Source organism: Stigmatopora nigra, chromosome 19, assembly GCF_051989575.1.
Source record: "Stigmatopora nigra isolate UIUO_SnigA chromosome 19, RoL_Snig_1.1, whole genome shotgun sequence".
Lineage (NCBI taxonomy): Eukaryota > Metazoa > Chordata > Actinopteri > Syngnathiformes > Syngnathidae > Stigmatopora > Stigmatopora nigra.
Genome location: NC_135526.1, coordinates 2,443,322 through 2,456,972, shown reverse-complemented (window position 1 = coordinate 2,456,972; position 13,651 = coordinate 2,443,322). Strand labels below are relative to the sequence as shown.

At 39.1% G+C, this 13,651-nt stretch overlaps 1 protein-coding gene across 3 annotated transcripts; it reads right to left on the bottom strand.

The window, feature by feature from the left end:
- Positions 1–93: 93 nt before the first annotated feature.
- Positions 94–9,518, bottom strand: klf5l (Kruppel like factor 5 like). Of its 3 annotated transcripts, XM_077741457.1 has the most exons (5): positions 9,395–9,470; positions 9,170–9,306; positions 5,143–6,046; positions 4,378–4,437; positions 94–1,237 (listed from the first exon to the last, which is right to left on the bottom strand). In XM_077741457.1, the coding sequence occupies exons 2-5, from the start codon at positions 9,287–9,289 to the stop codon at positions 1,059–1,061; spliced, it is 1,263 nt and encodes a 420-aa protein (XP_077597583.1). In that variant the 5' UTR covers positions 9,290–9,306; positions 9,395–9,470; the 3' UTR covers positions 94–1,058. The 3 variants fall into 3 exon arrangements, with proteins under 3 accessions (XP_077597583.1, XP_077597584.1, XP_077597581.1); XM_077741458.1 differs by lacking the exon at positions 9,170–9,306 and having other exon boundaries at positions 9,395–9,518; XM_077741455.1 differs by having other exon boundaries at positions 9,170–9,458.
- Between the last annotated feature and the right edge of the window lie 4,133 nt (positions 9,519–13,651).

The following is a 13,651-nucleotide window of genomic DNA, read 5'->3' as shown; positions in this document are numbered from 1 at the left end:
GACGATTATAAGTGTGGACATTGTCCTCGTGGAAAAAAAATTGTTGTGTCTCAAAATGTATTTTTTTCCTGAGTAGGAATTATGAGCATCACATATTTCATAACTTTTTTAATTCCTCATAGCAAAATGTTGGTAGCCAAAAAGCAGAAAAGTCGACAAAAGCTCTCGTCAAATATTCAGATTCAACATAAAAATCCTGGTGAAATGATGCAAAAAAACAACAACAACATATTTACAAAAGCCTAAAAGAAAAATCCAAAATGTTTTTTTTATGTACACATTGCAATTGGAGAACTTGTTTCCTTGCAAAATGTTATTTTAGTTGAAATAATAGACAATGTTACAACATTGCATTCATCCATTGACTATGGAGTATTTTTTTTAAATGAATACAAAAAAAAAATGCCATAAAATTGTTGATTACCTAACAGTCTTGCCATCTAAGTAACCATAACAAACATTAGCGGCGCCCTAAAACAGGCATGACCGGTCATTTTTACTAATTCAAATTGATTTTTAGCGAAGTATTAAAAAAAATCATGAAAAAAAGTCAAGTATAAATCTAGACACATTCATTTTTCCCCCCCACGCAGAAACAAATAGACACAAAAGATATATAAACATTATTTACATGGCAGCATGTGCTCCTGTAAAGTTGGGAAAATAACAAGAGGAAAAATTTATATGGACAAATCTCATCACTAAATGAGTAAAGACAAAATAAAAACTGAAAAAGGGGGGCTTGAATTTTACTTTATACTTACTTGGGTATGTGTATAAAAAAATGTCAGTGGTTACAAAGGTTTCTGCCTCGCCATGACTAACCAATTTGGACATTGTAATATGAGTCAATATTCTTTTCCGTGGGAAATAGTTGATGAATTTCACCTGTAATTTCTTTATGGGATTAATTCGGGACATTTGAATCGTTTTGTTTTAGACCTAATCCCAAATAATAATAATAAAATAGAGTTTTGGGATCAGGAGAAGAAAGAAAGTTCAATTTCCCAAATTTATCAGCGAGCCCATGCATGGCGAACAGCGCCCGGTGAGCTTTTTCAGTTCTGATGGCGCTTCATATGCAGCGCCAGGTGGTCGGAGCGCGAGAAACATCGACTGCAGGCCACGCACTTGAAGGGTTTGGCGCCCGTGTGTTTACGGTAGTGTCGGGTCAGCTCGTCGGAGCGGGCGAAGCGCCAGTCGCAGTCATCCCACGTGCACCGGTACGGCTTCTCGCCTGAAAATAATGGACAGGCATTGTTTAAGTGACTACCCTCTAGTGGTAAAACATAGAAATGCAATAAGATGTAGGCTGGATTTAAGATTCTTTAGTAGGCAATAGTTAATGATAATTTGGTAATTTGCTACGGGACAATAAAAGCTGTCCTACATGAACATAATGAAAAGGTAAACGAATAAAAAGATTGTGCATTAAAGGGTTTAAAATAATGAGGCAGGCTGTCTTAAAGTAATTTGATGATTCCTGCCCCAACATTTGACATATTGCATGGCTGCCAAAGCTAATCATCAACAAACAGCCACTTATTGAATGGGCTCTTAAGCAAACACGCTACAACAAACACTTGAGATTCAAAAGCAGGTAGAGAGAAAAAACACAATGTGAAAAAGATAAGTAAGCCAGATACTTTTTTTTAACGGTGTGCAAACAGTCTAACTGATCGGAATATTACAAAATGATCCAAAGTGGCAATCTTTAAGGAAAACTCGCATTGGGTGAACGTCTTTTTCCACTACAAGGGTCATCCAGTGCTCATTACCAATGTGGATTAGATTAGATTAGTTAGCGGTTATTGAGCAATCAATCAACAGGGGACGACAGCCATTAGTGGCGGCGGCTGTCCAGCGGGTCCAAAGAGCAAACAGCAGGTGAGCGCAATTAACTAACGTCAACTTCCTTAGGTTTCAATAGATTGTAGTAGTGCTTTTGGCACAATACAATACAACGTGGCATGCATTAAAAAAGGGCCCCACAGGTGTGTTTGGTCAAAAGCATGGCGGCTCGACTACAATTATTATTATCCTCCGGGCTTGCAAATCGGCGGGTGAAATCTGACTCGTGCAGAACAAACACTCTGAAATGGCGTGGCTTTTAAACAAATATTGGGAGGTTATTGGGCTATGATCGCCATGTTTAGGACTGAAAATTAAGATTTTGTGGGGGGGGGGGGGGGTACATTTTACATTGGGGGTGGGAGTTTTCATGGGAAATAATTAAGAAGATTAGGTTTTATTCATTTCTTACCAAAACTTTTGAAATAGACACACGATTTTCTGCTTGCAGACTTTAATGGCAGTAGCTTTATGTTAGGAGTTAAATTTAAATTTGACCCTGTAGTTAAATATGTTTGTGACATAATATATCTGCAAAACTGTGTAAGTAAACCCAAAGAAAAATACATTAATTCACCAGCAGTTTCCCAGTGCTTGGATGTCTATGAGTGATAAACTAAAGAGTTTTAATTCATTTTTCAGGCCTCATTTGATTGGACACCCACCTATCACCTCCACTGGCATTGAAAGCGTTAAAAAAAGCTTTGGAACTTCAACTGTTTGAGCAGCTGGCATATGAGTAACCCAAAACACTCATATGAAACGTTTGCCCCAGCAAACAGTGCAAAACAAAACATTGCAAAAGCGCATCCATCACTCTCTCATGCACACAAAGCCTTTCTGTGTAGCCTTTTACAAGAGCACCGACTTGTTTTCCCCCCCAAATGTGCTACGACGACGCCACTTGAAGAAAACTTTTGTTCCTCCATTGCGGCTCCTTCATTCCTCCATAAATGTATCTTTTATCAGAATAGCGCCACTTTACGACCACCTGCTTATGCTTTTACTGAGGCAAAGAGCAAACACTTAACAAGCTTCTACAGGACACTCATAAAGTCTTTATCAGTTAACCTAGTGTTTAGAAAGAGGGTTGGGGGTCCGAACACATAATAAGTCCATGTTCAAGGTTGCCCACCTCAAACACAGTCTTTTATATACATAGGAGGGGTTAACTGTATATTGATAACTTGTTTAAATGTTAGAATTTAGTATTTTTCACCTGTGCTACCATGGAAACAACTGTTGGTAAAGTTTTTTTTGGCCGTCTATTGCTGCGCAAGCACTGGCAACAACACGCAAGTTTCTTCTTTTTGCTCAGATTAGTCGTCAGCAAAGCTCTCGCCATTCCACATGCTCCACTCGTGAGTCATCAACGTCAAGCCAACGGAAAAAACAAGATGGGACAAGTGCCGTTTTGCAAGCCAAACCTGGCTGATCACAATTTTTTGGGCCAAAACATTGATTTTTAGAGGAAAAACTGTTTTTTTAAACTGATCGTGCAGCAGTAAAAAACTGGGTTGTTTAAGACTTTGCTCTACAAAAAAGAAGGCAATGTTTAATGGAATTGATTTAATTTTAACATGATATCAGGTTTCTAAGCATCCATTTTTTTTGCGTCTTAATAGCATCTAATCCAGGAACAGCCTGAATGTGAATCCAATATGAGCATCCATTATTTGACTGAATTCACTCACAAAGGAAAGACTGAGTAAGGATTAACAGACTTCAAAATCATAAGTATTATGTTAGGGTTGAGAAAACTATGAAAATATGTGCTCTTATGTGCTTATTAATAACAGTCAATGTGCAAATGCTGGCGGACTATAGTGACTAAACGATGTTAGAGGCCATCAGCAGTTAAATTTTGTTAAATTTTTAGTAATAATCACCTCAAATGTATTCAATCAGCACTGATCAATTAGTCCACCCGATATACTTCTTAGATATATCTTCGAAATCATGAAAAAATAACTACAAAGTACCAACACACATGTTTTCACAAGCCTTAAATAGAACAATAAACCCCAAATAAAGTCTTGAACTGTGAATATACAGTTTTTTGTGTGTGTGTTTGACATCCTCATTTTTGTTTACACTAAGAACTTTCACACAGGACACTTCAGTTTTATCTATTTATGACACTGACACTCTTTCCCACGTCACTTTTTGGAGTTAAAAGAATAAATAAAAGAAAGCACACTTAATAAGAATCCTTAAGTTCTTCTTTACAATGCGGGTATCGAAACTAGCTTTCTTCAACAAATACTCAAAGAACAACCCACCTAACCTTCGATCGTCTTTTGAAAAGGACTAAGAAATCAGGAGGAACTGGTTTTAGCCTCGGCTGGTCTTCATTTCCCTCTCTTGTGTTTTTTTTTCTTCTTTCTTTCTTGCTAACCGGGCAGGTACAAACACGCGGCACGGACGAAGAAAATGAGGAATTCTTATATAGTTATCACCATATATTAGCAGACTTTCTTGGACCCTTTTAGTGTGTGTCAACAGTTTTTATTTACTTTTATTTACCTGTATGCGTCCTCTGGTGTGCCTTCAGATGTGAGCTCTTTGTGTAAACTTTTGAGCAGCCTGCAAAAATAAAAATGTGCATGAGAGACCACCCCAAAAAATGATAAGTTGCAATTTAACAACAGAGTTAATAGCACCCTTAGTGAAACAAATGAAAAGAAAAAGATTTGCATACATGAATGTTTAACCTAGTTTCAAAGGAGGAAAAGAACATCATGTTTTCGAGACCTGTGCCAAGGAGGAAAATTACTCTGAGAAATTATTCTATGAATGAACATGTTTTACTGCCATTGAGAGCTTGAAATACCACATCCATTTGAACTGAGTGAAAATTAATTGGACGTGCGAGAAAGGGCCAAAATGGCCTCGAAAGACAATTTGCAAACTAATATTCTTCTTTTTTGTCAATTGTTTTGGTAGCCCTACTTATGATTGACATGTCTATCAACTGTGGATCAGAGAAACCAGGGCTTGATACTAGATTTAAAAAAAAAAATGACAAGTACTATCCATCAGGAAGCAGTCATAATGGTCTAAAATTAGCTGCCTTCATAGACATGTTTACCAAATTTGAAGGTTGGTAAATTCAACTAGTTGAGGTGCTGAATTTACAAATATTGCACGTAATGTTTTGAGAAGCATAGCAGATTTTCTGTAGAATTTTCTGCATCTTTAAAATGTATTAAGGAGTCCAAAATGGTCAAGGTTAACTATTGTTTCTGTATACACACACACAGGCATTAAGATGAAAAGACAAATCAAAACCTGGGTAGTCGCAGAAATGAATCCTCCTCTTCTCTAGTTCCGGGTTGTTCCTTCGATTGTATTTGGGCCCCGTCAGGACCCCCTGGCCGTGTGTCATCAGCATAGCGTGCGGGGACAGCCCCGAAAAAGCTTTGATCCCGCCCACCAGATGCTGTTGGTATGGAGGTGGTGGCGGCGGGCTGGCTAAATTCAACAGTTCAGCCTGAGCTTCAGGGCTGCCCGGTTGCGAGTTGGGAGGCGAGGGTGGCAAGCTGTGGGGGTCCGTATGCCGGGCGCTCGACGCCTGGTAGTAACCGTGGTGCGCGGCCAGCTGGTTTTCGGCCAACACGTAGGCGGCCCCGCTACCGCCGTTGCCTAGATTGAGCATGGTCCGAGAGCCGGACGTGGAAGTTCCGGAGTAGGATAGAGTCATGGTGAGGTCAGCTGTGCCGTTGACCGGCAAGTGGTAGGCCTGCGGTTGGGGGGCGGGAGGTCCGATTTGAAGCTCCGTATCCAAACTCTGCCGTTGCGGCGAGCCGCCGGAATGGCCGACGGATCCGGAAACCTGGTCCGGTTTGACGAAAACGCCATTGACTGCGGGCGGTACGTTAAAAACGGAGGTGAAGCCCGGCAAGGCCTGGGTGCCGGCAGAGGAGCAGGGGGTCTCCAATCCGGGTTCTGTCTTGATCTGCGTGGGGGCCGGGGTCTTGGCGTTGTGGCGGTAGAGTCCCGTGCGAAGGTGGGAAGAGCTGGGGAGGATGACGTTGATGTTGAGGCTGTACGGAGTGCCCGTCTTGTCCTCGGAAAAGTACTCGTCCACCACTGAGGCGCTCTCCCGCCTGTACTTTTTGTCGCTTAGGTCGATGGCGGGACTCAAGAGTGAGTTGGGGATCTGGGGGAGGTATTTGTCCATCTCCAATGGGGCCTGGAAGGAAGAGTCACATACTATGAGTCCTCATACTGACTTTAATCCTTAATACTCCATTTAAAAAGAGGCTATACTGAACTCCTATTAACAAGGTGTTTGTTGTCGGTGTTTTGAATGGAGAGCAACAACCACATGTTTCCTGTTTTCTAAAAACCAGCAGGCTTTTGATATCAAGGGATTTGAGGTCACCTCAGGATCAACTGTGAGATGGACCGGAAGTATGGAAACTCCCCTCTTGCTCCAATAAAGTCAAGAAGGGAACTGATAAGCCACTCTTACTATCGTGTTATCATCGGATGCCAGGATTCATTGCGGGATCACTTGAGCACATTTTTCAATCATTAACCCATAATGGATGCCTGGAGTTATTGTTCGGTATATCATCTGAGTTTCGGAATTATAAGCACACGCACACACACAAAAAAACGGAAAGCAACTAACCCTTTTATTTTTTTCAATATCTCAGTTGGATTAGCTTCCCTGTCTTATGTTGTTCAACCTCATTTCAAACCTGTTTTTTAAGTGAATACTTATGTTCTACTACTGTTTTTTTCTCACACCCTCTTCTTCAAGACTATTTGGCTTGACGATGTTTACGTTTCACCACGTTTTTGGCATACTTGATGCCTTTGTTTTTGCTTTTGCTGAAGGGAACGCTGCATCTTTTTGTCTGAGTTGCACGTGCATGGTTCATTTTAACGACTGAATATTCCTTCCTATTTTTTATTAACATGGTGTGTTGTTAAATGCAAAAAAATCATTTCAAAATTGCCATGAACTTTTTACATTTTTAATGGAGAAAACAATGTTTTGGATTGCTATTATGTTTCATCAGTTCTAAGGATGACATTAATTTATCAAATGCAAGCATCCAGAGAACTGGCATGCACAAAAACTAAATTTGGTAATATTTGATGACATCTTAATGAGGGATAGGATTAAAAATATCATTCAATAAGTTAATCAAAATGACTTCCTTGTGTTGGCATGCAAAACAAAAGGGAATGATGTAAGCAACCAGGAAACTGCACCAATCAAAACCAAGTTAGTCCTGAATTATTAAGAATGTACGTTTCCTTCCATTAACAAGGCATGATATTAAAACTTACTTAGTAAACTATTACATTTCAGTAAGTGAGTAATCATTTGAAGACGTTAGATGGCAACAAAGATTTGGACTGAAGTTAAGCAGCTTAAAGAGCGAGTTATCTTTGCACGCAATTTTGCACCACGGGTCACCATAATATAATTTCAACAAAGAACGAAAACAAATGATTAAAATCAAACTCGAGAGAGAGAAGCAAGCATTTTTTTTGGCGCATTCTGATCACGTGTTGCATGACTACTTGTATGACAAAATAAAAAATAGATATAACATTTTTATTCATTACTATTGTAACATTTTGACAACTGATGAACAACAGAAGTGCCGATTCTTGTTGCTAAGCAGATTTCTTTTCTAATGGAGACGGATCACCACTGGTGGATGCTATTTGGAAAACTATTGTGACTTAAATAAAACTTTAACTTCCTACTTCAAGTGGTACTACATTATCCTTTATAAGTATTCAGGTGTCTAAGGGAATCCTTTGTAGCTGTTTTGAATGCATGCAAATATGGTGAACGTGTTGTTGTGGAAGTCAAAAGGTTAGTCAAAAACTTCCTGTGTAGACGATAGACAGGCACAATAATGCTAAGGCCTTCAGTCATAAGTCGTGTCCTCCCCTATCTGAATATTGATCTGCGTGGATCATTAGGCGTGACCACTGGGTTACTGTGTAACCGGTGCTGTCGTCTTAGGACCGCTGATATCACAGCTAAAGAATCCGGTGAGTGCTTTTGGTACGGGTTACTGATTCCACGCTTACGGCTGGTGGGACACCAAATCCATTCATGCCGTGAGGGGATGTCTTCATCAAAGTAACATCTATAGTTGTGTAAAAAAAAAAAATACAAGACCCCTTTCCTACTTCATGGAATGTGGTCACTCCAGAAATAATACATATCTAAATGTATTTAAACAGAACTATGATTATAGAATGGACAAAGTTATCCCATGAATATTCCATCTGTAATGGTATCCAAAGCGGGATTCCACTTAAAAGCTCACATGTTGACAACAATGACAAGAATTTAGACTTTAGGCTTTACCATAACATTTTCCAATTGTCACAAGCGCTATCAAAAGTTTCAACCTGGTCCAAAAAAACTTTCTGAAGTAGTAACACGAGAAAATTGATATAAAGTTGAACACCCTAATACCCAGATCCTATCACATAAACACAATTGAACAAACAATCCAAATCAATTGGCAATATTTAGTATTTCCAAGTGAAATATACAACTGAACTGTACAGATAACAATTTCAACATGGAATTGAAAAATGATGTGAACATGTGACGCATAAAAGATCCGAGCATTTACTCTGACATGCAAATACAAGAAGGATGGATCCAAACAAAAGAAAGCGCATGTGACAGGTAAACCCGTACAAGCCTCCACCCCCTCCACTACTTGACTTTCTCATGGCGGTGGGCCTTTGACTGTGGTGCCCCAAGGCGGCTTATGGAGATGTGGGCCCTGCTCAGACAGGTCTGACCGCATACTGCTGTCACGGCACAGACACTCAATTCAAACAACAGGGAGAGGGAGGGAGGGAGGGAGGGAGGGAGGGAAGGAAGGAGGGAGGCTTTGCTAGAAACAGTCATTATCTCTCACTAACGGCAATAGAAGTTGGATTTCTCCAAACCTGGAGAGGCTGCTAGTAAATCCATGTTTACATGGATGGGCTCCGGCATCCTCTGCGACCCTTGCGACAATTAAGCAGTCCAGAACATATATGAATGAATGAATGAATGAATGTCACTGATGGCTATAGACGTCCAACCCATTAATTGACATGAATAACATAGGAGCCTATTATGATTTAATGAAAAAAAACATCACTTTAAAAGTATGTTTTGCATGTCATTCCACCGTGTAAATACTTTTAAAAGCTCGAAGCATATCGTCCGATGGGTCAGGTGTCAAATTAATCCGCACATGTAACCGGATTAATAGTAAAAAGCGTAAAGAGGGGAGCCGGAGCTCCGGTTGTTGTTGTCGGCGGCAACTCTCACCCCGGGTTTAACGTCCTCAAACACGGATGAGTCCTCGGCACCGTCCGTCGCTCCGGACATCCTCACCGGCTTTAGCTGTGTGAAAACAACCCGTTCGTCGCTCCCCTGCGGCGGATTCATGACCGGCGCTACACTCGCTGCCATTTTTAAAAAGGTTCCCTTCAGGTGAAAGTTTATGTTTATAAGCACATGTATTATTATTATTATGGGGGTATGTATATTTACCGCAGTTGAAAGACGCAACAGCGCAAGTCCAGGAAAGCCTTCCACGTTGTTCTGATGAACTGCTTTTACCTGAGCTCAGTCTAAAGAAAGGAATTCCCAATCAGAGGAGGAGACCAGGTGTTGCTGGCCAATCGGCTGCAAGGAGGAGTCTGGACTCACCTGAAAAATGACCAGGAAGTCCACTACACATGACTTGCTTGGCACAGATTTGTCTCGAATAAAACAAACATACAATCTTTCAAGTTTTAATACATCAGTGTAATATATATACATCAGTTTCTGAGTATTATTATAATAGTACTAATTTGGTAGCACATCAGATAATACAGGAAAAAATACACAAATACTAATCTTTTTTCCATCTTGTAAATACAAACATTCATTTTCATACCTTTGTTTTCCATACCGCTTATCCTCACAAGCATCACAGAGGGTGCTGGAGCATATATCCCAGGCAACTTTGGCCAGCAGGCAGTGCAGGCCAAACCTTGTGAGGATAAACAGTAATGATATATGTTCTTTATACATTTATTTAAGAATAATGTGAAACAAACTAGTTGTCACTACACTAGTACAGCTATTCAAATGTTTGTGCATTTTATTATTCATCAATTCATTCATCAACTGCTTATCCTCACAAGAGTCGTCGTGGAGGGTTCTGGAGCCTCTATCAAATGCCCTGGATGTGTTAAAAAAACACATCATAATAGTCATAATTGGAATTAATAGTTTAAATTTAGGTTGAGATGGAAAAGTATAAAAAGATCATAGCATTTGGACACGATTATGTTGTGCAGTATTGTATGTTTTTCTCCCAGGGTAGAAACTTTGCTATTCTTGTCTGCCCGCATACTTTACTAAGTTCAAAAACATCTCGAAAAGAGTACAAAACATTACTATAAAAACATGGCAAGTCGTTTCAGGTCATCATACTGGGAGGATCCTGTCAGTCTTAATTCTCATTTAATTGGTCTGAAATGACACATAATTACACAGAGGTAAAAAAAAAAAAGATTTTATTATAATCCTGAAGTAGGAAAACGGGAAAAGACATGATGAATTCCATTTGGCTAAAGGTTAGATGTGATCTAATCACTTTTTTTTAAGTTTTAGTCGGGGAAACCTATTTGGAGATTCGATTTTAAAACAAAAAGGGAACATTTATATGTATTTTTAATGTATCTTGATCAAAGCGGCAACATCAGACAGGTTGCTAGACAAAAAACCGGAATATTTGCATTCCTGTCTAACGGCAACCTTTTCTTAATGAGAATGATGGCCAAGTTGCAAGCTGACGACGCCCTATTTAGCATTTAAGAACAGTAACAGTGTCTTATTTTGTGACTCATTGGCTGGCATTGACAAACTAATAATTCTCACTGCCAACCTTTCCCAGTTTGAATAAATTGGACATTTGTGGCCATCAATAGCAGTCAATGGAACCACCACCATTCCTATTGACCGAAGGTGGAACCGGTGAACAATTTACGATTGTCCTCAGGAATGACGCCGCCTGTTTGCCTTCGTTCAAATCGGCGACCCAAACATTGATCTGCTTGGATGACACTTTTATGAAAGTACCAGGAAAAAATGCCAATCGGAAGGAAAATTGATAAAGAGAGGGTTCTGTAACCATTAAATTTGATACAAATGTATTGTATTGCACCATAAAGTCTGATACTTCCTGTCACAGATATGACTCAAAATTCTTCATGGTTATCATTTTATAGCCGCAGTCGGACATTTTATAGCCTGCTAAACATGACACACGAAAAAGAGTCAAATCCTTAAATCTATGATTCCACAAAATATGTTTTTCTCAAATAATTAGGCAAATAGCTCCAAAAAAAAAACCCCAGCTATTAAAATCTGCTCACTTCCAAAACAACACACTTGTCAGTGTATAAAATCAGTTTAACCTAAAAAAAAAAAATGTAGGAAATTATTAACATTTAGACTAGAATTTTCTTATCAGTAAGGAAACTAATGCACTTTATGCGTATACATAAGGGTTATAGTATAGTAGAACATGTCACCGAGGCCTTGCACAACATTCCGAGATTGATGGAAAAAAAGTTTGAAAAATGTAGTAAAAAACACTTCTGTTAATTATAGGTCAATTATGTTGGAAGAAACCTTCAGAAATGGATGTGAGTGAGACATTAGACAGGAAGCAAGGAGGGAATATTTCACCATCATTGACGGATGCAACATGAGCTGTGACCATAAATGGGCAGTAGGAAGTCCCCACAATGATGAAATTGGGTTCTTGTCTACATCCCCTCTTATCACATCAGTTAAAATTGCGTCACATAGGTTTGACAAGTACTGGTTTTGGCTTGTTGTGCCAACAGCAAAAAAAGCTAAGAAGATGGAATGGGAACAATAAAACAAGTAGGGAATATTCTTTTGCAAATTTAAAGCTTGGCACAAAAAAAATGGAAAATAAGATGACATTATTTGTATCAATACAGCATCATTAGTTGCAACCAGGCACAGAACTTTTGCCCTAAATGCAAAAAATAACCATAAAATATTCCGTAATATCTAATACCTTCATTTATTTATTCATTTTCCGTACCACTTATCCTCACAATAGTTACGGAGGGTGCTGGAGCGCAGCCCAGCCAACTATGGGCACAATATATATGTGTGGTTACCATTCTCATACTCATGGGATAGGCTCCAGCACCCATATGAGGATAAGCGGTGACTAAATTGTTTAATTTCATTGAAAAATGGCAGTAAAAAAAGTTCTGCCAACCCTCCGTGTTGAAATAGATTAGGCATCGATTGCCATCAATGACAGAGAAACATGTGTTCTCTCAGCATCAAGTTCCATCGTGTAACACCACCTTCCACTCGCCTTGTCAATAATGTGCTCGAAAACCGATGCGGGATCCACTGGAACTCGATACGATATCAACACTTGTCAGCCTTGGTGTTGTCTTGGAAAACACACCACGAAGCTGACGATGATACTTTATACGTGGTGTCGGCAGGTCGATTACCTTAGACTTAGAATCCTATGATGAAAAATCGGCCATGAATAATAAAAGACATAACACTGTTCATGCTGATCAGACTGCAAAGACAGAACTGGTGAAATTAGGCACACATTAGATGAAGTGAACACATCAAAATGGCTAAAATAGCTTCTTCAAACCCAAATGGATGAATTTCTAATAAATAACTCTCACATTTCTGCTCAGTCACAGTAAAAACGGATGTTAATATTTTGCCATTCAGACTTGATGAGTGCAATTTTTACTTCCTTGATTGAATCAGAGACTTTGAAGCAGGTGATTATAATCATTTATTTTACTGCCCGGTGGGAAATTTCACCCACAGTGGCGTGTGTTATGACTGTTTGACATGTTTCAACAGAAATGGACTTTTCTCTGAGGAGTCACTTCCTCCTATCGAATAATCCAGGCTGAGCAGTCCATCCAGAGTAGTATTGTGCACTTGAGATACTTCTTTGTCCAAGGCTCTTTTTGAAAGTCATGATCTGGTATTGGACTTAATTGGCAAAAGACTTGGCCTTGACTATTAAAAGTTTTGCTCTTGACTTGATCTCATTAACTCCTAATTTCTTGCAATAGTCTTGGTAAAGATTTTAGGCAAACTGGTATCATAGGATAGTGATAAGCAAAACTGGTTATATTGTCTTTAGATCATGGCCCATGCACCAGAGTATGGATCATAGAATAGCATATTAGAGATGACAGAAAATATGGATCATTTATATATATATATGTTCTTTAATATGTACTGTCCCTTTGTTAAAGAAATCCAAATGAAAGTCAAACTCAAATGACAAGATCAAAGCAGATCCGATAACCATTTAATGGTTTTTCAATTCAAGACTGTGCATCTTTTACTGTATTATGTGATACATTTTAGACTAACACTCAACTATGAACAAGAGACCATAACATTTTTTGGAATATACCCTGCTTTATAAATCATATCAGAGGAGCCATGCGCTTTAATTTAGCGGCTTGTCTCTAGTCCTTATGAGAAATGAGTCACACATAACAATGTGCTCGCACAAGTCTGCACACAAAGCAAAATATCTCACCACCTCTACAAGTGACGTTTTTATTTCAAAGGTTTGTCTAAATAGAAAACAAAACATGGTTAACCATGGCAACTAGAACATTAGACCATGAATTGAACTGTATTATTTATAGTCCTTGTTTGTGGCATATCATTTTTTTTTGTTTCTTCTAACTTTAACTTGCTCACAAGATG

Excerpts from the sequence above, each read along its gene's own strand:
- klf5l (XM_077741455.1), bottom strand. The coding sequence starts at position 9,313 with ATGGCAGCGAGTGTAGCGCCGGTCATGAATCCGCCGCAGGGGAGCGAC. Across the intron at positions 6,047-9,169 it reads TTGAGGACGTTAAACCCGGG|GCCCCATTGGAGATGGACAA; the intron begins GTGAGAGTTGCC and ends TCTTCCTTCCAG. Across the intron at positions 1,238-4,377 it reads ACACCAGAGGACGCATACAG|GCGAGAAGCCGTACCGGTGC; the intron begins GTAAATAAAAGT and ends CATTATTTTCAG.